Source organism: Rhinoderma darwinii, chromosome 2 (genome assembly GCF_050947455.1).
Source record: "Rhinoderma darwinii isolate aRhiDar2 chromosome 2, aRhiDar2.hap1, whole genome shotgun sequence".
In the NCBI taxonomy this organism is placed as follows: Eukaryota; Metazoa; Chordata; class Amphibia; order Anura; family Rhinodermatidae; genus Rhinoderma; species Rhinoderma darwinii.
Genome location: NC_134688.1, coordinates 183311929 through 183336747, shown reverse-complemented (window position 1 = coordinate 183336747; position 24819 = coordinate 183311929). Strand labels below are relative to the sequence as shown.

General features: G+C 42.8%; 1 protein-coding gene across 1 annotated transcript in view; it reads right to left on the bottom strand.

The window, feature by feature from the left end:
- The window catches only part of OCA2 (OCA2 melanosomal transmembrane protein), a 188814-nt gene extending 164205 nt beyond the window's left edge, over positions 1 to 24609 (bottom strand). Inside the window, exon 1 of the mRNA XM_075850311.1 lies at positions 24326 to 24609. Coding sequence (XP_075706426.1) covers positions 24326 to 24588 — 263 coding nt within the window. The 5' untranslated portion in view covers positions 24589 to 24609. The remainder of the gene's footprint in view (positions 1 to 24325) is intronic.
- Between the last annotated feature and the right edge of the window lie 210 nt (positions 24610 to 24819).

Sequence of the window (24819 nt, the reverse complement as noted above, 5' to 3'; positions counted from 1 at the left end):
TGGAGCCGTTTTTCATGGACTCCAATGAAGAACAGCTCCAATTACGTCCGTAAAAGACGCTGCGAAAAACGCGAGCACATGCAAAAACTTCTGTCTTCAGGCGTAATTTCAGACGTGTTTTGAGTTTACATGTGAACACACCCTTACATTTATCAGGCTGTGAAAGGGGTGGGGGAGGGAGATGAGTGCCTGTAATTAGAGCAGGACAGATGGAGGCACAAAGGATAATGATGATTAGGCCTTATTCACACCGACATGTCCATTTTGGGCGCGCAAAAAACGCTACGTTTTGCTTGCGCAAAAGTTACATGTGGCATCTGTATATGGTGCGTGACTGCGTGATTTTCACGCAGCCGGCATCATTATGACACACTGTTTTTATGTTTACAAACAGAAAAGCACATGGTGCTTTTCAGTTTTCATTCATTCTTTTTACTACTGTTGCGCGAATCATGCGCGGCACCCGAAAGTGCTTCCCTGTGCCGAGCGCGATTTGCACGCACCCATTGACTTCAATGGGTGCGTGCTGCGCGAAACACGGGCAAGTATAGGACATGTCGTGAGTTTTACGCAGCGCACATACGCTGCGTGAAATTCACTTACAGTCTGTACGGCCCCATTCACTTACATAGGTCCGTGCAATGCGCGTGAAAATAACGCGAGTAGCACGGACATATAACACGTTCGTGTGAATAAGGCCTTAGTGTGTAAGACCGTGTGCAGGGAGGGAGCTGCCTGTAATTAGAGCAGGAAAGGACCCTGTGAACTTAGAGGGGTGTGGCAGTATGCAAATGGCTGAGATCTTTGGAGAAGGGGGGGGGGTGTAAGCTGTTTCCTCAGATGCAGCAGGGGATCATGGGTATGGTGGGTTACAAAACAGGAAACAGCCAGGACCAGAAGCAAGGGATGTAAACAAACAGAAAGAGCAGCAGTCAGGGGCGTAGCTAGAGGCTCATGGGCCCCGATGCAAAAATTTTCCATGGAAAACCAGCTTCAGTTACTTCCGTAATGGACGCAGCAAAAGACACCTGCACATGCCATTACGGCTGAAATTACGGTGCTGTTTTCTCCTCAAAACAGCACAGTAATTTCAGCCGTAACGGAGGCTGCCGTGTGAACATACCCTCAGGGCTTAAAATGTCCGGGAAATAGCCCCAATACATATGTGTCCGCCCCCAAAAAAAGTGTGTATATGAGACAGCATAGCATATCTATAGCACTACGACCCTATAAACTATGGATAGGATTAGATACAGTGGCTGAGCAGACAGTATCACACATGATAGGATTAGATACAGTGGCTCAGAAGGCAGTATCACACATGATAGGATTAGATACAGTGGCTCAGCAGACAGTATCACACATGATAGGATTAGATACAGTGGCTCAGCAGACAGTACCACACATGATAGGATTAGATACAGTGGCTCAGCAGACAGTATCACACATGATAGGATTAGATACAGTGGCTCAGCAGACAGTATCACACATGATCGGATTAGATATAGGGCCCGCAGACAGTATCATACATGATTGGATTAGATACACAGCTCAGCAGACTGTATCACACATGATAGGATTAGATACAGGGCCCAGCTCGCTGACATTGCGGCTCCAGCGCTGGACCCAGGATAGGTAAGAATAATAATTTTGCTTCTTTATGTGTTACTGATTATTTGTGTGTTTGTGTTTTTTTTACAGGTTCGGTTGTTGGACTTCGGATTCGAGGACTTCAATGACAGCGTTTTTTTTATTCTCAATAAAATGGTTAATGAGGGTTGTGTTTTTTTATTTCAATAAAATATTTTTTCTATGTGCTTGTATCTTTTTAAACTTTATTATCACCGCCTTAGTAATGGCCGCCGGCTGATTGACAACCTCCATCACTAAGGCGAGGCTTAATGTTAGCCGGTGCAGAGGCTACACTAGCCCCCATTATTACCCCGGTACCCACCGCCACCAGGGGTACTGGGAAGAGCCGGGTACAAACCAGTACCCGACCATCTGTAGTGACGGGCAGGCACCGGGGTGGCCGCAGGCTGGTAGTATTAGGCTGGGGAAGGCCAAAAACAGTGGCCCTTCCCACCCTTGTAATGCTGCCTGCTGCTGCTGTGTTGTATCTGGCTGGTTATGAAAATTGGGGGGGACCCGACATTGTTCTTTCCAATTATTTTTTATTTTTATTTTTTTTAAATGACGTGGGGTCCCCCCCATTTTCATAACCAGCCAGATACAATAAAGCAGCAGCAGCCTAGCATCACCAGGGTGGGAAGGGCCACTGTTTTTGGCCTTTCCCCTCCTCATAATACCAGCCTGCGGCCACCCCAGTGGCCGACCATCACTACAGATGGTCGGGTACTGGATCGTACCCGGCTCTTCCCAGCACCCCTGGTGGCGGTGAGTACCGGGGTAATAAAGGGGGTTAGTGTTAGCCTCTGCATCCGCTAACACTAAGCCCCGCCTTAGCAATGGATGCTGTCAATCAGCCGGCGGCCATTACTAAGGCGGTAGTAATATAGTTTAAAAACAAACAAAGACAGAAAAAATATTTTATTGAAATAAAAAAAAAAACACACAACCCTCATTAACCATTTTATTAATTAAAAAAAAAGCTGTCATCGAAGTAGTCCTGGAATCCGCCGTAGTCCAACGACCGAACCTGTAAGAAAACACACAAAAAATTATTAGTAACACGTGTGTTAGGGTATGTGCACACACACTAATTACGTCCGTAATTGACGGACGTGTTTCGGCCACAAGTACTGGACCAAACACAGTGCAGGGAGCCGGGCTCCTAGCGTCGTACTTATGTACGACGCTAGGAGTCCCTGCCTCGCTGCCGGACAACTGTCCCGTACTGAAAACATGATTACAGTACGGGACAGTTGTCCTGCAGCGAGCCAGGGACTCCTAGCATCGTACATAACTATAATGCTAGGAGCCCGGCTCCCTGCACTGAGTTCGGTCCGGTACTTGCGTAATTAGTGTCTGTGCACATACCCTAAGGCTTAGATACAGGGCCTATGTGTGATACTGTCTGTGGGCTTAGATACAGGGTCAAGCAGACAGTAATCTTATACAGTATAAGATTACTGTGTGCTGGGGCCCTGTATCTAAACCTACAGTGTGGTAGGCTTAGATACAGGGCCCAGCAGACAGGATCACGCATGGGCCATGTATCTAAGCCTACCATGTGATTGGCTTAGATACAGGGCCCAGCAGACAGGATCACACAATCTGTGATCCTGTCTCATGGGCCCCCTAAGCCTGATACATCGTAGGCTTAGGGGTTGTGCAGTCCCTAAACATTGATGGCCTATCCACAGGATAGGCCATCAATAGCTGATGTGTCGCCCGGGACCCGCAAATCAGCTGATTTGAAGGGGCCGCAGCACTCTTACGAGAGCTGCTTCCCCTTCATTTCACTACTCGCGCACACTGTGAATCGCCGACACCGATTCACAGTGTGACCGGAATGAAGTGACAGGAATGAAGGGGAGCAGCTCTCGTACTAGTGCTGCGGCCCCTTCAAAACAGCTGATTGGCGGGTCCCGGGAGTCAGACCCCCGCCAATCAGGGCTAACCTTACCTTCCTCTTCGGCCGCGGCGGGAGTTCTGTAGTCTCGATGCTGTGCGCGGCGGCATAGCGCTGTGACGTCATGCGCTGCGCACAGCGCTTGACGTCAGGACCTCCGCTGCGATCCGGAACCAGGAAGGTAAGTAAAGTATGTTACTATAGTAACAGGGGCCCGCGGCCCGAGTTACTATAGTAACTTTTTATTGATGTGGTGCGGGGGGCCGTGGGCCCCCCTGGCTTCGGGGCCCGGTCGCAATTGCGACCGCTGCGACCCCTATAGCTACGCCAGTGGCAGCAGTGACAATGGAGATCAAACAGAAACTGGTTAGAAGTTTAATAGGGGGTATTAGGGAAGGCAAACCAAGGCTGGGGGACACTTTTTAGAATTATTTTTTTCCTGGACAACCCCTTTAAGGTTTCTTTTACTTAGCAAATCATGCATATTAGAAAACATCAGCACATTCTTTCAGCCAGGGACTAGAAGGAGCAACCAACACCTGATTGTAAACTCACAACAAAACCAAACAAATGGAACATAATGTAACAATTAGGCCTTATTCACACGGACTAGTCCATTTTGCGCACGCAAAAAATGCTGCGTTTTGCGCACGCAAAAGTTCCGTGTGGCATCAGCATATGGTGCGTGGCTGTGTGATTTTCGCGCAGCCGGCATCATTATGACACTCTGTTTTTATGTTTACAAACAGAAAAGCACGAGGTGCTTTTCGGTTTTCATTCATTCTTTTTACTACTGTTACGCGAATCACGCGCAGCACCCGCAAAAACTTATAAAAAAACTCTGGATGCACACCTTTAGGGGAAGTTCACACAGAGACTTTATCAAACCATGATGAGGGGTAATAATTCACTGACAGCCCCATAATCTCCGCACAACCATGCTCTCTCAATACTTGACAAAGTGAGTTATGTCTGCTAATATATCTACTGTGGTGATAAAGGAAGCACTGAAATACCAGAAAACTCAACACTCAATGACAGATGGTAGTTGGAAAACTATTATAGTATGTTCACACGCAGTGGTTTCAGATGTAATTCGGGCATTTTACGCCCCTAATATGCCTACAAACATCTGCCCATTGCTTTCAAAGGGAATTACGATGTTCTGCTCCCATGAGCCTTTATTTTACGCGTCACTGTCAAAATACGGCGCGTAAAATTACGGCTCGCCAAAAGAAGTGCAGGACACTTAGGACGTTTTTGGAGGCGTTTTTCATTGACTCCATTAAAAAACGCAGCAAAAAACAGCTCCATATTTTCAGATGTTTTTGCTCACTACGTGTGAACATATCCTTGGAAAAAGAGAATGGCTGTGATATCTCAGTTCGTAGTACCCCTGTATCAAGATACAGGATGATACCCTGTACTACAAGTGATGTCACAGCTAAGGTCAAATGCTAAATACATGAGAAGCTTCTTCTCAATACTAGCACTACTCCGCTACTCTGTCTTCCATTCACCAAATAATCAGGACGTGGTGCGAAATCACAAGCAGAGAGTAGTTATTAGTTTTCACAAAATCAATTGCACTAATCTTTTTGTTTCAAATCACATATCCCAATGAGGATGTTGCCAGTTGTCCTAAACTTCTTATGTAAGAGAAACACCCCCCCACCCCCACAATAATAATATTTTTTACACACATAAGGGAGGGTGGGGACGGTAAAACATATGTATACTGCATTCCACGTGTGATCTGCCGAGATCGAAAGTTTGCCGTTTTCGCAATACCGTATGTAGTAATGGTAGTATATTTCAGTGAAATATATATATAAAAAACTGGATATTTATTGGAGAGCGCTACTTGATATGAAGAAAAGGCAGATGAGTAATCATGAGTTGATTTATTATGCAACGCGTTTCAACGCAGGACATGCGTCTTCGTCAGGCAAAGAAATCGGTATAACAGAGCAGCACAGTGTACAGTTTAAATACACAAAGGAAGATGGGGAGGGGTTAAAAAACACATAGTAATCAAGAAAGTAAATAAGACCAGGTGTGTCTGACAGCATTAGGTACATATTCACAATTAAAAAACATTGGATGCGTTTAAAAAAATACATACATAGGGGTATATATGGATCAACAGCAGTGACAGCAGAGATAGAAACATAAAAACAGTCCCAACAAAGTGGAACAGAGTATTTAAGGAACAGATGATGAGCGGATGTAGAAGACAAAACGGGGAAGGTAGTAGACCAGATGACATTTCAGAGCCTGAGGGGATTAGTACAATTAAGAGGCTTACCGCAGTTCAGGAGAGGCAATAAAAGGATGAACAGACAATTGAGAACACGATCGGCGAAGAACACCGAAGTGCAGAGAGATAAGGCAGCAGTAAACAAATGCCGGCATCAACGTAGTCAAGACGACCACAGTAGCTACGGTGGCCGCAAAGGGGAAAAAAAAGATAAAAGGCAAAGGGACAGCGCAGACAGAGGATGTATCGCTACATGACGAGGCGTAAGATAAAAAAGGATTATTACATTGTGATCATATTTTTTTGGGAATACAGAGGAAACAATGGTAAAGGGTAGTAAAATAGTTACAATAATAAGATTATTAGTCCGATAAGAAAAAAAAAAATTTTTTTTAAATAAAAAGGGAAAATGGAGAAATAAGTTCATTCAGAGAAAGTGAATATGAAGGAAATATGAAATAAAGCATATATATATATAATAATAAATATATATCAATAAATACATATAAATAATAAATATAGAAAGATCATAAGATTTGACATCTTGATGTATTAATATAAAAATAGATATATAAATGTAATGCATAACTTGATCAAAAGGAGCACAAATATAATTCGGATAGGCTAATAGCAATCAGTCCAATGCAGATTCTGAAATATCATTAAGACCGCAAGGCTGCAGACACGACAACTTAAAAATCCAATAATTCTCCCTTTGTTTAAGTCTATTGTACCTATCGTTATCACTAACCGGAATAACTTCAATGGGGGTGACACAAATATTACTAAAGTCCCTATTATGAACAGTTAGGAAGTGTCGTGAAACACTATGTTTTAAAAAAAACGGTTTTCACATTGAATCTATGCTAGTTGATTCTGCACCGCAGTTGTTGGGTTGTTCTCCCCACGTATTGCAGGTTGCAGGAGCATTTCAGGAGATAAATGACGTAACTATTACTGCAGTTGATAAACGTTTTGATAGGAAAAGATTCATTGTGACGGCTGAAGTAAAGGACGTGTAGCCATGGGTGATGTTACTACAGCACAAACATCTCTGGTGGCTACATCTATAGGAACCAACAACAGGTGGAAAGGGGTTAGAATTTTTTACAGATATTTGTTTCAGTCTACTGGGTGCTATAATATTGCGTATAGTCCCCGATCTTCTATAGGTTATTTTAGGTTGATCTGGTAAAATTTCTTTGAGATAAGGGTCACTTTTGAGTATGTGCCAATGTTTATTTAAGATTTTAGTACATGCATTACTGCCACAATTAAACGAGGTGATGAAGTTATGATTAAAATTACTAGCAGAGGCAGATGCCGTTTTATTATCATTTGATGAAATACACAAATCTTGTGTCAGTAAACTGGCCTTGGACATGGCACCTTGGATGAGACTAACGGGATAATGCTTATCTTTAAAACGTTTTTTTTAGGATATTACACTCTGATTTGAATTGCCCATCATCTGAGCAGTTCTTCCTAATACGTCTGAATTGTCCAAACGGTATATTTTTTAGCCATGAAGGATGATGTGCACTTTTAAAATCAAGGTAACTGTTCACGTCCACGGATTTAAAATGCGTTTGTGTATTAAAAATACCCTTGTTATCCTTATTGATGCTAAGATCCAGAAAGTCTATTGAGGTGGTGGAAAAATTGTGTGTGAAGGTAAGACCATAATCATTCTGATTTAAAAAATTTATAAAAGCAGTAGCATTAGTAGCATCACCCTTCCAAATAAAAAATAAATCATCTATGTAATGACGGTAAAAGATAATATTGTCACTAAAAGAATGGGAGTCACCAAAAATGTGGGCGTCCTCAAACTGTCCCATGTAGAGGTTGGCATAAGATGGTGCAAATCGAGACCCCATTGCACAACCTCTAATTTGCCTGTAGATTTGGGAATGGAATGAAAAAATGTTGTGTTGTAAAATGAAATCAATACAGAAAAAAAGATTGGGAACGAGGTATGTGTAAGTCAGATGTTAAAACGGTTTCTATAGACAGCAGGCCCTTGTCATGTGGAATATTTGTATAAAGTGCTGATACATCAGCTGTTAAAAAATTGTAATCTATAGAGAGATGTGTTTTGTTCAAAATGGTTAGATCCCTAATTAATTGTGTTGAGTCTTTGAGGTAAGAGTGGAGTTTCAAAACTTTGGGCTGGAGGTGTAAGTCAATAAAATAAGATAAGTTACTTGTGAGAGAGCCTATACTAGATATGATAGGACGACCAGGAGGATTGATGTGGGATTTGTGGATTTTGGGAAGGTGATAGAGGAAAGGTAAATTTGGATGAGATATATTTAAAAAATTATATTCTTTTTTGGATAGAAGACACTCATCATGACCACGTTCAATAAGACGTTTGTATTCAATAATATAGGAGGAGAGAGGATTGCTAGACATTATTTCATAGAAGGAGTCATCAGACAATAATCAGACAATAATCTTATGGCCTCATTAATATAGTCGATCCGGTCTTGTATGACTATGCCACCTCCTTTGTCTGCTGACCGGATAATTATGGATTCATTTTGGGACAAGGTTTTAAGTGCCCCTCTCTCTAGTTTGGTAAGATTATCTTTACAGATGGTCAAGCGGTCAAGTAATTTGAATTCAGTATTCATTAAGTTGGAAAAAGTTTCCAACGCAGACCCACGATGGTATAGGGGGTAAAAGCTGGACTTAGGTCTTACATCAACACAAACATGTGGAGTAGGATGTGCTGTAGTCAGAGAGATGTTATTGGTGGCCGACGGTATTGGTGCCATGGCAAAATGCCTGGCTAAAGTCAGTTTCCTTACATACCTATTGAGGTCCATGAATAAATCAAAGCCTTTTGGGGTTGTAGTTGGGCAAAAAGATAGGCCTTTAGAGAGAAGATTTGTTTCGTTAGTGTTAAGTGAATACTTGGACAGATTGAAAATGTTTACGGTATTGATTTGGTTTGCTTTGCTAACTGTTGAGTTTTCTGTCTGTAGTAATGGTCAGGGTCAGATACTCCAAAGCTGGATGCACACACAGCGTTTTGCTGCATTTTTGTTTGCACTTTTCCTCCTTTTTTTTTTTTTTTTTTAAGGGGAAAAACGCTCTGACCAAACATTACTATAAAGTGAATTGTTAAAAGGCTGCATACAAAGCGCATAGTTGCCAACATTTTTATTTTTTTTCTTCAACAGACCCTTAGGTTGTGGCTTTATTGATGGGTGGGTGTTATTCGCATGGCTTATCTGGTGGGAGTGGCTAATGGGGCGTGGCTTTCTTCCCAGACATACAACAAAAAAAAATGTTGTCAACCAAACTAATGCAGACTACTATGGTGCCCGGCCAGTATCTCTCTCTAGTTATCCCGTTGTTTACCAGCAGGTGATGTCTCACTATCACTAGGGCTAGGTAATATGTGCTGACCACTACAGGTAGCGTAGAAACCAGCGTAGATAGTGCCACACAGTGCCCCTTTGTAGATAATGCCACACATACACACACCGCCTTTGTAGATAATGCCACACACCCCGCCCTCGTAGATAATGCCACACATCCCCCTGTAGCTAGTGCCACACACACACAGCTAGTGCCACATACACACACCCCCATAACTACTGACACACACACACACACACACCCGTAGCTAGTGCCACACACACCCCCGTAGCTAGTGCCACACACACCCCCATAGCTAGTGCCACACACACCCCCATAGCTAGTGCCACACACACCCCCATAGCTAGTGCCACACACCCCCACAGCTAGTGCCATACACACCCACAGCTAGTGCCACACACACACACACACATAGCTAGTGCCCCACACACACACACACACCCATAGCTAGTGCCACACCCCCCCCGTAGCTATTGCCACACACACCCATAGCTAGTGCCACACACACACACACCCATAGCTAGTGCCACACCACACACACACACACACACACCCATAGCTAGTGCTACACACACACACACACACACACTCCGTAGCTATTGCCACACACACCCATAGCTAGTGCCACACACACACACACACACACACACACACACACACACACACACCCATAGCTAGTGCCACACACACACAGCTAGTGCCACACACACACACAGCTAGTGCCACACACACACACAGCTAGTGCCACACACACACACAGCTAGTGCCACACACACACACAGCTAGTGCCACACACACACACAGCTAGTGCCACACACACACAGCTAGTGCCACACACACACACACCCATAGCTAGTGCCACACCCCCCCCCCCCGTAGCTATTGCCACACACCCATAGCTAGTGCCACACACACACCCATAGCTAGTGCCACACACACACACACACACCCATAGCTAGTGCCACACACACACAGCTAGTGCCACACACACACACACACACACACACCCATAGCTAGTGCCCCCCACACACACACACCCCCATAGCTAGTGCCACACACACACACCCCGTAGCTATTGCCACACACACCCATAGCTAGTGCCACACACACACACACACACACACACACACACATAGCTAGTGCCACACACACACAGCTAGTGCCACACACACACACACACGTAGCTAGTGCCACTAGTGACATCTAATTACATTAAAATCCTCAAATTCAGTGGGCTCTTTAGAAAGACCTATTCTTTGAGGTCCATGAATAAATCAAAGCCAAATTGGGGTTGTAGTTGGGCAAAAAGATAGGCCTTTAGAGAGAAGATTTGTTTCGTTAGTGTTAAGTGAATACTTGGACAGATTGAAATTTTTTACGGTATTGATTTGGTTTGCTTTGCTAACTGTTGAGTTTTCTGTCTGTAGTAATGGTCAGGGTCAGATACTCCAAAGCTGGATGCACACACAGCGTTTTGCTGCATTTTTGTTTGCACTTTTCCTGCTTTTTTTTTTTTTTTTTTTAAAGGGGAAAAACGCTCTGACCAAACATTACTATAAAGTGAATTGTTAAAAGGCTGCATACAAAGCGCATAGTTGCCAACATTTTATTTTTTTTTCTTCAACAGACCCTTAGGTTGTGGCTTTATTGATGGGTGGGTGTTATTCGCATGGCTTATCTGGTGGGAGTGGCTAATGGGGCGTGGCTTTCTTCCCAGACATACAACAAAAAAAAATGTTGTCAACCAAACTAATGCAGACTACTATGGTGCCCGGCCAGTATCTCTCTCTAGTTATCCCGTTGTTTACCAGCAGGTGATGTCTCACTATCACTAGGGCTAGGTAATATGTGCTGACCACTACTGGTAGCGTAGAAACCAGCGTAGATAGTGCCACACAGTGCCCCTTTGTAGATAATGCCACACATACACACACCGCCTTTGTAGATAATGCCACACACCCCGCCCTCGTAGATAATGCCACACATCCCCCTGTAGCTAGTGCCACACACACACAGCTAGTGCCACATACACACCCCCATAACTACTGCCACACACACACACACACACCCGTAGCTAGTGCCACACACACGCCCGTAGCTAGTGCCACACACAAAAAAAATTAAAAATGCACACTTAAACACTACAAAATGGTGGTGTTCATTGGTGGACCTTCAATTTAAGGCCAAAATTAGCTTTGGTTTTTGCAAATTGTACAGCTATGTGCTAGCATCTATGTCCTCGATAATTTACGCCAGTTTATTAGTCAGGCTGCGGCAGGCCATACCACCTTTCCGTAAGCCTCACCCACTTTTCGGAAAAGGGACGTTGGCAGCATAAATGCATAGTGTCCTAATGTTTTGCACAGATTGCGATGCCGGATGCATTTGTGACTTTTCTACTTTAGAAAACAGACGAAGCAAGGTTAATTCCACCCACTGTCTTCAAATCAGCAAATCTATACAACACTTGAATATTCTAGATCAAGAGAGACAGAATATTTGACTGAGAATTTCTAAAAGTTAATTATAAAATGATTCATTTGTAGAGCCAATTATAAGAAAGCTACGGCATTGACCTTTTAAGCATGCATTAAAACTGTATGAAGACATAACTCCTAATAATTCATAGAGCAAGGTCCAGCAAACTGACACCAGTACTGATGGTTTTGTTTTAAAAAATAAATAAATAAAAAAATCTAACATGGCCAGGCAAGATAATGTAATGACCAATTCAAATGAAGGTATTCTCACCTAGAACCATTGATCCTAAGGCAGAATATGGTGACTTGCACGTACAGGATCACTGCCATGTGCCCAAAGTCTGCATCAAACTCAAGACAAATAAGCAGATAAAAGGAGTTTCCCCACTGGGAACCCCAGCCAACAGCTGTAATCTTTGGGGAAACCGGGTAGTCAGTGTTAAATTTCCCTGAAGCACCACTACAGGGGAAAATAAAGCACTCCTGCTCCTAAATGTGACGGACATCAGGCAGAGCGGTAGCTCGGGTGGGAAGCGGCACTAACCGGAAGTGGCAGTGACACTGCTGCGACGCAACCAACAGCCAAGCTGGCACCATGTTCAGCACAGCTGTCAAATGGCTACGCATTGTTACGGGTAAAACGTCCCTTTACCTGCAAAGGGTGCATTAATTAATAGCCGCACGATTTTGCAGGTAAAGGGTTATTTCACCCGCGAAAATGCACGGCCATTAACAGGATATTTGACAGTCGTGCCGAACGTCGTGCCGGGGCAGGTGTTGGCCACATTAAAGCCGGGTCAGCGCCACTCCATGTTGCCTTACCCAAATTATTTGCGGAGATCGATTCAGTGGTCTGGCAGGCTGGTTATAAGCAGGCAACAATTGATGTAGAAAGGTTGTACACTTCAATCCTACGAGATCTGAGTGTACAGATGGTGAGCAGAATCCTGGAGCATACAGACAAAAGCATCGCAGAATGATTATTTGTGATGCCCTGTAACATACTTTCTATCATAATGCCTTTAAACTTGACCAGTAATTTAGACAGCTAGCAGGAACAGCGATGGAGACGCCGATCGCACCAACATTCGCTGTCCTGATCTTAGCAGCGTCTAAGAATGATATCTTCATATTCCAAGTAATCTATTTCTGTCATGATTAAAATTCTATTCCCATTTCATATATGACATAATCACTAGGGATGGTGAGAGGTCATCTTTTTTTTTTTTTACTTCATTGAATAGTTGTTTCCTGTTATGAAGATATTATTCAGTAACAGTATGGTGGTATTATTTAGTCCCTATGTAGTGGTTATTTGTGGACATGATATGGTATTATTTGTCTCTTGTATATGGGTTTAATTGGCGATATTGGCCTTAGTATACTGGGTTTCGTTCAATAATAGCTATTTGTATAGTGGTATATGGTAACTGACTTATTAAAAGGTGTATTCTCATACATAGAAAATAGTCTTAGCTACATTGTCTTTGAATATATATTTATTTAATTTTTGATGGCGGAACATTTCTCCTGAGGAAGACGCAAGAACAAACAGCACATCTTTTCACTTTCTTAGACTCCACTTAAGGTTTTGTGGCTCTGTCTTTGACTACCTGAGGAAGTAAGTTAGGAAAGTGTGGGAAATACAAGAATGCAGGACCACTCCATTTCCCTATGGGGCACTCAACATCGGAGGAGTTGATCTACCTTGTAAAGAGGTGGACTGGGACTCCATGGTGACAGCAGCAGAAGACACCGACTAACTGGATTCAGGCTGCGGCAGAAATCTGGATATAGACATTGGTCAGCAACAACTTACACCTGGTTTGTAGTCCCAACATGCTCCCCTCACTTATACAGAAGGAAGGTGTGTACGTCAAGGCAGAATGAGGGCAAAATGTGTGAACAGCCTGCTGGAAGATAATTTCTGAAGCATGGTACAGCTTCTAGCAGAGCCTGGCGAGGAGGACCAGCAAAGGATGCGCACGATTAGACAGACTCTATTCTTCTCCCTCCATGCTGCTTTGGTCTCACAGGACCAAAGAAGAAAAACAATACAGCCAACAGGAATACAGGGAATTATCAGCTCCACACCGATCTTGGCTGAGGAGCTCTCATTCTGGCCCCTGTAGGTACAGGAAACACTGGTAGGAGGAACCCAGTGGCATAACTACCGCAGCTTGAGGGGGCCCGTGCTGCCAGCCGTCATGGCGGCTACAGCAGTAGTGCCGCTACTACGGGGCCCGCGCCGCCGAGCCTCTAACATGTATGTGCCGGGCGACACATGCCCTCATGCCCATAGGCGTCGCTAGCACCGAAGGGATCTCCGGTGCTAGCAACAGCCACCCAGTCTTGCAGTAAGTGTACCTGCATATATAGCACGCAGGTACAAATACATGCAGTAGCGCTGAATGGCCGGGCATGCCTGACCATTCAGCACCTTACAATGACGCTAATTTACGGGGCAAAATGACTTGCCCTGCCAATCAGCGCCTTTGAACGACGAGTCGTTCAGCTCCTACAGACCTGCTGAGATTGGAGCAAATCTGCATTGCCATGGGACGGCACGGCAACGGGATCATGTATGTAAAGTTTCTTTTTTTTTTTCTAATAAGTGGCATTATCTACAGACGGGTAGGGTCGTCTATATGTGGGGATGTGGACCACTATATACAGGGGGAGCTATTTGTGAGACACTATAAACAGTGATGGGCTATATGTAGAGCACTATCTATAGGGGAGCTATTTTAGGGCACTTTCTAAAGGAGTGGGCTATATGTGGGACAATATATACAGGGGTGGGTTACTTGTGGGGCACTATCTACATGGGGGCTATATGTAGGGCACTGTCTACAGGGGTGGGCTATATGTGAGACACTATCTACTGAGATGGGCTATACGTGGAGCACTATCTATAGCGGAAGCTACATGTAGGGCAGCACGGTCGCTCAGTGGTTAGTACTATTGCCTTGCAGCTCTGGAGTCCATGTGGGCACTATCTACAGAGGGCTGTATGTGGCACACTATCTACAGGGGCTTCTATGTAGGGCAATATCTACAGAGGCTCTATGGCGGACACTATCTACAGGGGGCTATGGGGGCGCTGCCTACAGGGGGCACGGTGTGTGCATGGGACACAGTGTATGGCGCTATTATAGTTAGTGATGTTGTGTATGGTGCTTTATTATATTTAGAGGTGTTGAGAATTTTATCTTCATTTATTGGTGCAGAAATTTTTTAAAAGTGAGAAGCTGAAGACATCTGAGTGGAAAACTGCAGAAATGGGTCATTGCTGGGAGAAATCCATCATAGATGTCTGGACCAGAGGGAGAAGAAAAAAACTAGAATCTGAGATGTCACCAGTGAGTCACTTGATGTAAATGTTTATTCTGCCTCTAATCAGTACTGTAGTCACTGTATGATCTGCAGCGAGATGGTGGGTGGTATGATTTTTTTTTGTGAAACTGCATCTCCCAGCATATCTCTAACATTGTTCGGGCCATGCTGGGAGCTGTAGTTTTACGCCGTACAAACCTATATGGCAGGGGTTGCACTAAATGGAGCTGTATTGCTCTGGTGTTGTATATATGTACTGAGCTTGGTTCTGGTGCTGTATATGTACTTAGCTTTGTTCTGGTGCTGTAAATGTACTGAGCTTTGTTCTGGTGCTGTAGATGTACTGAGCATGGTTCTGGTGCTGTGGATGTACTGAGCATGGTTCTGGTGCTGTAGATGTACTGAGCATGGTTCTGGTGCTGTGGATGTACTGAGCATGGTTCTGGTGCTGTATATGTATTGAGCTTGGTTCTGATGCTGTATTTAAGTACTGAGCTTTGTTCTGGTGCGGTTTATACATATGAGATTTGTTCTGGTGCTGTATATATGTACCGAGCTTGGTTCTGGGGATGTATATATGTACCGAGCTTTGTTCTGGGGATGTATATATGTACCGAGCTTTGTTCTGGGGATGTATATATGTACCGAGCTTTGATCTGGAGATGTATATATGTACCGAGCTTGGTTCTAGTGCTGTATTTATGTACGGAGGTTGGTGCTGTATATATGTATGGGCTTGGTTCTGGTGCTGTATATATGTACTGAGCTTTGTTCTAGTGCTGTATATATGTACTGAGCTTGATTCTAGTGCAGTATTTATGTACTGAGCTTGATTCTACTACTGTATATATGTACGGAGCTTGGTTCTAGTGCTGAATTTATGTACGGAGCTTGGTTGTGGAGCTGTAAATTATATAGAATATATTTATAATAACAAAATTGCAGGGCAGATGGAATTGTTCTCAATTAATTGTATATTTCATGGGAACATGTCTGGTAGTTGTAACCCTTTGAACCACCACCATGCAGTATTACATGACCTGACAATATTTCCAAACATTCTCTTGTATGTTTTTTTCAGATGCAGCAAAAACTTTAAAATCCACTTTTAAAACGGCGCACTCTATATGCTAATTACTCATTAAAGGGTCATGGGGCGGTGCTGCTACCCTGAAGAGTCACATAGTCCTGCCTCCAAACCCACCTTTCCATGTTTGATTGACATCTCCCTGGCTGATACAACTTTCTCGGATGTGCCATTGCTTTGTGGCACTATACACATAGGGGAACTGTATGCCACTATTTACAAGGGCTCTGTCTCTATCTACAGGGGGCTGAGTGTGGCGCAGTATTCAGGGGTCTGTGTGTGGCACTATCTACTAAGGCAGGACTGTGCTTCACTATCTACTAAGGAGGGCTGTGTGGCACTATATACAGTGGGAGCTGTATAGCGCTATATACAGGGGAGGCTTTATGGCGATATCTACAGGGGGGCTGTATGGCACTATTTACAAGGGTGAGGTGGGGGGCGTATCTACAAATGGAGTGTGACACTGTCTATAGGCGGGGCTATATAGCAGTGTCTACAGGGGGCTGTATGGCACATTCTACAGGGGGCACTATCTATAAGGGGGGCTGGTTGTGGCACCCAGGGGGGCCCCGGTCAAGAGTTTTTTATGAGGCCCAGTCTTTCCTAGTTACGCCCCTGGAGGAACCCATTTAAAAACTCGACCTCTGTATGGAGAATACTTACCAAAATATAGAAGTCCATGAATTTGAAAGTCTGCAGCATTCCCTTAAATTCACATGGATTTTTTTCATGACACGAGAAGGATTTTTGTAAAACACCTTTCACTTATTTAGTACCATACGTTGCATAATTAGCTGCACAATTGAATTCTTTTTTTCTTCTTTAAATGCTATGCACATTTTTGTGTTTTTTTTTTTTTTACAAAATTGTGCATTAGTGTGATTGGTGCAACTTCCTAAATACATTTTATTTAAAATATTTTACTTTTTGAGATACAGCTATACCTTCTGTATATAGAGCAGCTGTATAATTTGCCAAGACTTGAATCCATCAGATCCGCGGGACTGATGGGTTCAGTAACAGAAGGATCGAGCTGTTACCGATCACATCCAAGTTCATAACTTGGATATGATCAATTACAGGTGCATCCTACGTGTCAGAAAAACGCAGGACCCACTGGCACTAAACCAGTTAGTCCCGCAGACCTGATGGATTCAGGTCTTAGTGTTTTTTGTTTTTTTTATTGTTCGCTATGTCAAAGATGTACATAGCCTTTCAAGCAAATAAGAGTGATTTATATGCATTTATTATGCTATGGTCAGTAGCTAATGTCAGTGTTCCAGAAGCATAAATGTTCCAAAATAGGAGACTGAACCTCCAATTGAATTTAGGCTTTACCTCTTAGAATAATAAGTAACTGTGCTAAGTTTGACACCGGTGTGTGAAGCAATTTGAATCTGTTACGTCTATCCATATCTTTATATATGCTACTTCTCAATCTTGATTATACTTACTTTCTGCTTTGATTTTATTTGGCAAAATTTAAAACAGGAATTAAGCAAAAAAAAAAAAAAGGCATCCTGAAAAGGTCACACTTGTACACATAATGGATATATAATATGCAAAAGGGGAAAATGAGCAATATACATTAAAAAAAATAAAATATATAAATATAAACGTGAGCTTGCAGTTTCCTTAAATTAGATATAAGCCACAGCACATCCTGGCAAAATGACATTGAGGTTAATTTTTTAAAAGTCTAGCACAGCAGTTTCCCTGGCTCATTTTTCTTGGCATTGGGGCAGAATACATTGAGAAACATTAATACAGGTGCTACCGCTGCTAACATCTCACAAAGCATCATTGCTTGCAGTAGTGACAATGATCCTTCAGCATATTATAACGGATCTACAAATTACTCTCAAAGGCTTAGAAGGCTCTTCTCATTCTTGGCAATGGCTCAAACTGATCCAAGATGAATAATTCATGTTTCACCTCAGTAGAAAAATACATTTAATCTCTACGTCTTGTTCCAAGAAAAGATATTCCCTGATTGCGATTGACCTCTCACTTCACATAGTGGATAGCCTTAATTTAATTTTGCTTCAAGTACAGGGGGAATAAAAAAAAAAGTGAAAATGGAGAAGTACATTTCGGCTGTTGTAGAATTCTGGAATCTAAAAATGTCAGGACCACAATTGTTCATGAGCGGTGTGTGTTATGTAATCAAAATATTAACAGATAAGAACACAGAGGAGTATATGCCTACTTAGGCCCCATCCACACGACCGTATATTTAATCCATAATTACGGGCCGTAATTACTGATCCACTTAATTCTATGGGCCACGGACACCTTACAGTATTATACTGATGGGTGTCAGTGCTGAATTTTTTTTTTTATAGAACTTGTCCTATTCCTGACAGTAATTATGGCACGGACTCTCACATAGAAGCCTATGGGCGCTTCCGCAAATATGGAAGGCTACGGATGTGCATCCGTAAACTGTCCCCACAGGGGTGGGCTATCTGTGGAGCACTATATACAGGGGTGGACTATCTGTGGAGCACTATATACAGGGGTGGGCTATATGTGGAGCACTATATACAGGGGTGGGCTATATGTGGAGCACTATATACAGGGGTGGGCTATATGTGGAGCACTATATACAGGGGTGGGCTATATGTGGAGCACTATATACAGGGGTGGGCTATATGTGGAGCACTATATACAGGGGTGGGCTATATCTACAGGGGGCTATCTGTGGAGAACTATAAGGGGAGCTATTTTTGGGACACTATATACAGGGGTGGGCTATATGGGGGCACTATCTACAGGGGCTCAATGCAGGCACTATCTATAGGGGGCACAGTGTGTGTGTGTGTGTCACTATTATATTTAGGGGCGTAGTGTGTGGTATAATGAGAACTTTATCTTTGTTTATAGGTGTAGAAATGTTGGAAAAGTGAAAAGCTGAAGACATCTGAGCGGCAAACTGCAGAAATGGGCTGTGACCAGGAGAAGTCATCATAGAGGTCTGGATCAGATGGAGAAAAAGAACTAGAATCTGAGACGTCACCGGTGAGTCACTTAATATAAATGTTTATTCTGCCTCTAATCAGTAATGTAGTCACTGTATGATCTGCAGTGAGATGACGGGTGGTATGATTATATGATACGATTTATTTTTTGTGAAACAGCATATCCTTACCATTGTTCGGGCCATGCTGGGAGCTTTAGTTTTACGCCGTACATACCTATATGGCAGGGGTTGCACTAAATTGGATTGTATTTGTGCTGGTGTTGTATTTATGTACTGAGCTTTGTTCTGGTGCTGTATATATGTAATGAGCTTCGTTCTGGTGTTGTATATATGTACGGAGCTTTGTTCTGGTGCGGTATATATGTAATGAGCTTTGTTCTGGTGCGGTATATATGTAATGAGCTTTGTTCTGGTGCTGTATATATGTACTGAGCTTTGTTCTGGTGTTGTGTATAGAACTATATTGCTTGTAAAATGTACTAATGTTTTTATGCTCGGGTTACATATAAAAGAAATGTGGAAAAGAAATGACACGTCATTGATTGGTAGAGAAAACAAACATGGCGAGGGGGAAGGAGATGTCGGGAAAGAGGTTGGGGGAGCGCGAAACTGAATCTTTGCCCTGGGTGCTGGAGAACCAAGCTACGCCTCGGAGTAAAGTCTAGCTGCTGCCAAGCTGCGTTTCCATACAATACACTTTACCATCTCAGCCTTTGTTATTAGATACATTTTAATAAAGAACTATTGACATTGTGAATTATTAGCCTGTAGCATCAATTCCCCGATATATTTTTATTATGAAAGATTATGAACAGAAGCAATCCAGTAAAGGATTAAGCACATCAGTAACCCTACTTGCTACTACTGCTTTGACAATTTGTGCCCCCTAGATCTGACAGATTAGCAGACCACTGGTAGAGAAGGAATTTCCTTGACTATTTAGAGTGCTCGTTCCAGGATTATAGTGCAATGAGGAGGATTTTGTAACGGTCTATGGTACGCATGTAACCTATTGGAATAAATCCACCAAATAAAAAGGGGGGGATTTACAGTGAAGGAAATAAGTATTTGATCCCTTGCTGATTTTGTAAGTTTGCCCACTGTCAAAGACATGAACAGTCTAGAATTTTTAGGCTAGGTTAATTTTACCAGTGAGAAATAGATTATATATAAAAAAAAAAAAAACAGAAAATCACAGTCAAAATTATATATATTTATTTGCATTGTGCACAGAGAAATAAGTTTTTGATGCCCTACCAACCATTAAGAGTTCAGCCTCCTCCAGACCAGTTACACGCTCCAAATCAACTTGGTGCCTGCATTAAAGGCAGCTGTCTTACATGGTCACCTGTATAAAAGTCTCCTGACCACAGACTCAATTAATCAGTCTGACTCCAACCTCTACAACATGGGCAAGACCAAACAGCTTTCTAAGGATGTCAGGGACAAGATCATAGACCTGCACAAGGCTGGAATGGGCTACAAAACCATAATAGCTGGGTGAGAAGGAGACAATTATTGGTGCAATAGTAAGAAGATGGAAGACATACAAAATGACTGTCAATCGACATTGATCTGGGGCTCCATGCAAAATCTCACCTCGTGGGGTATCCTTGATCCTGAGGAAGGCGAGAGCTCAGCCGAAAACTACACGGGGGGAACTTGTTAATGATCTCAAGGCAGCTGGGACCACAGTCACCAAGAAAACCATTGGTAACACTTTACTCCGTAATGGATTAAAATCCTGCAGTGCCCGCAAGGTCCCCCTGCTCAAGAAGGCACATGTACAGGCCCGTCTGAAGTTTGCAAATGAACAAAGAGTGATTCTGAGAGTGATTGGGAGAAGGTTCTGTGGTCAGATGAGACTAAAATTTAGCTCTTTGGCATTAACTCAACTCGCCGTGTTTGGAGGAAGAGAAATGCTGCCTATGACCCAAAGAACACCGTCCCCACTGTCAAGCATGGAGGTGGAAACATTATGTTTTGGGGGTGTTTCTCTGCTAAGGGCACAGGACTACTTCACCGCATCAATGAGAGAATGGATGGAGCCATGTACCATCAAATCCTGAGTGACAACCTCCTTCCCTCCACCTGGACATTAAAAATGGCTCGTGGCTGGGTCTTCCAGCACGACAATGACCCGAAACATACAGCCAAGGCAACAAAGAAGCACATTAAGGTCATGGAGTGGCCTAGCCAGTCTCCAGACCTTAATCCCATCGAAAATTTATGGAGGGAGCTGAAGATCCGAGTTGCCAAGCGACAGCCTCAAAATCTTAATGATTTACAGATGATCTGCAAAGAGGAGTGGGCCAAAATTCCATCTAACATGTGTGCACACCTCATCATCAACTACAAAAAACGTCAGACTGCTGTGCTTGCCAACAAGGGTTTTACCACCAAGTATTAAGTCTTTTTTGCCAAAGGGATCAAATACTTATTTCTCTGTGCACAATGCAAATAAATATATATAATTTTGACAATGTGATTTTCTTTTTTTTTTTTTTTATATATATAATCTCTCTCTCACTGGTAAAATTAACCTAGCCTAAAAATTATAGACTGTTCATGTCTTTGACAGTGGGCAAACTTACAAAATCAGCAAGGGATCAAATACTTATTTCCTAAAGTATTTAGCTATCTACCATGGCCTTATACTGCTATGTACTACTAATACGGTTTACTGCAGCTTTATTCAACATTGTCCCGCCGTTGTGTTGTTGCTGCAGTCTAATAATTTCCCTCCACTATGTGGCACTTGTCAACAGACCAAAAAACAACAAGGATCCAATTCCTGAAAATGCAAGTGCAAGAGAGCGTCATACATGTCCTATATATGTCATATATGCAACCTACAAAGAATGGATGCTACCAAAAACAAAAGGATATAGAAAATTGTGAAAATCTTTATTGAAATGACCAATAAAAGCTAAGTAATAATACAATTAAAAAGAATCCACAAACCTACAGAGAAAAAAGGACAACTCGCTGTGTGATGCACTGGACAAGTAATAGTTACACGAGACCCCATTACTGCACAGACTGGCACAAGATAAGTAGTATATAAACGTGAAGTGGCATAAATGGATGGCTATACACTGCAAAAGATAGTCAGTGCATGAAGAAGAGCAAAAATAAATCTAATATTGAATGAATGCAAGGAGACAAAGTAGCCATGACGAATTGAGGAGTAACACAGCTCCCCGACATCTCTCCAGGCTGAGCCATAACAAAGTCTTTGCCTCTCAGCAGTGGGGAGAATTGTAAATACAGTAACTATGCTGTGCCTTCCAGTGTGGGAAGAGCTGTGAATCTGTTCTATGGCCATGTGAACCATCAACACCGGTCGAAATTGTACATTCTAAATAACAAGCATAGTTTACAAGTTTGGCACTACTCCTCCTTCGTTACATCTTTCTCCACGACACCCCTGCATGGTATATTTCCATCATCTTGCCTCACCTTCCACAGCAGCTTTTACGACTTTCCCTTTTTGCAGCACCACCCCCTGTATACTACGCAGAGCTCCTGTAATGCCAACTCCCTTCTAAGGGTATGTTCACACGGAGTGTTTTCAGCTGTTTTTCGGGCAGTAAACTTCCTGAAAAATCGGAAGCAGAACGCCTCCAAACATCTGCCAATTGATTTCAATGGGAAAAACGTCGTTCTGTTCTGACGGGCCGTCTTTTTTGCGGCAGTTTTTCAAAACGGGCGCGTAAAAAAAAGGCAGCGAAAAAGAAGTGAATGTCACTTCTTCAGCCGTTTTTGTAGCCATTTTTCATAGGGACTATAGAAAAACGGCTCCTAAAATGGCCGTATAAAAAAAAGCTGTGAAAATCGCGAGTGGCTTAAAAAATCTTCTGAAAATCAGGAGCGGTTTTCCCTTGAAAACGGCTCCGTATTTTCAGACGTTTTTGAGTTTGTGTGTGCACATACCCTTACACTTAACATGGCTTGAGCGGACACAACATGGACCTATGAAAATCAATGGGGCTATTCATTTGTCCGTTGCGTGAAACTCACTGCATGTCCTATTTTGCTGGGTTTTTGCTTACCCCACAGCCCATTAAAGTCAATAGGTGCGTGAAAAAAAAAAAAAGGACAGCACACAGACAGTCCATGTTTTTCGCGCACCAGTTGCTAAAGAAATGAGGGGGAAAAAAACACACATCCTTAAATTTTTTTTGCTGACATAAAAAACGCATGACATACGCGCATAAAAACACAGCCGGTGAGGTCATATGGAACTGCAATGCAAGAAAAGCGCTACGTTTTTACAAGCGCAAAACTGACACGTTCGTGTGAATAAGGCCTTACAGAGCAACATATGCAGCCCAAAGACGACATCCGGGCTGTTGCCGGTACCCTAAGGGTATTTTCACAATGGCATAAATGGCGTTCTGTTCCGACGGGCCATTTTTTAAGCGCCCGTTTTTTAAAAACGGCCGCGAAAAAGAATTTCATGTCACTTCTTGGGATGTTTTTGGAGCCATTTTTCATAGACTCTATAGAAAAACAGCTCCAAAAACGGCCGTTAAAAACGCAGCAAAAATTGCAAGTGGCTTAAAAAAGTCTGACAATCAGGAGCTGTTTTCCCTTGAAAACAGCTCTGTATTTTCAGAAGTTTTTTGCTAAGCGTGTGAACATACCCTTAGGCTACAGTCACACGAGTGTGACAGATTTACGCATGTAAATCTGGTCCGTGTGCGTTGCGTTATTGCATCTGTGGTTTTCACGCATCTATTGCCTTCAATGGGCGCGCAGGTGCGTGAAAACGAACCAATATTGGACATGCAGTGATTTCACGCAGCGGACCCTCGCTGCGTGAAAACTCACATGTGTTAACGGCCCCATTGAAATCAATGCACATCGCACAGATGAGTTTTACGCTCGTCTGAATGAGCCCTAAATTTAGATTGTAAAAAAGCCAAGCACCTTGCCTTACCTTATAAAAATCAATAAAACAACAAGGTGGAATATGTGCAATATGTATTAGATGATCAGATTAACCACCCTCCTCTCTAATGTAGCACATCTTTCACATTTGCCAGACAATGGCCGATTTAACCACTGCACAACTGCCAACATATGAGAAGTAAACATAAGCAAGAGGCCATGATGGGTCACAAAATGTATAATATAAGTAATGGTGGAATATTAGAGTTTTGCTGAAGGTCGGTTTCTCTTTGGCCATTGATGTAGCACTTTATGAAAAGACAGGTTTACTCATTTACATGTTCTCACTTACCTTCCTTGTACAGGAGTTGGGCCAAAGTCTTCTCCAAAGGCAACACAACAATCTTGCCCGTTTTGAAAAGACTTTTCCCGCTCACTCTTAGCATCAGCCGCTCTGTGAAAGCTGTCCAGAAGTATGAGCTCATTGAAGTCACTTGCCACAGCTTCTATGCCCACTCGCCCATTTAAGTTGGAATGATGTGTAGCATTTGTTTGAGTACTCTCCACTTCCAGTTTTCTTATACATGGGACATCATTATTGTTCTCAAGGTACATTTTACTGTTGGGAAACACTTTACTTAACTACCAAAAAAAGGAAAAGAATAAAAAACATCAGTATGCGGACACTTGAAATGATAGTTAAGAGCATAAACAAAATACAAAAACATTTCTTCATTTGACTGAGGCCCCACGCACACCACCGTAAAAAAAAACTCCGTAATTGCGGACCACAATTACGAACCCGTCCGGTTCTATTGGCTGCGAACACCTTTCTGTACCGCTATG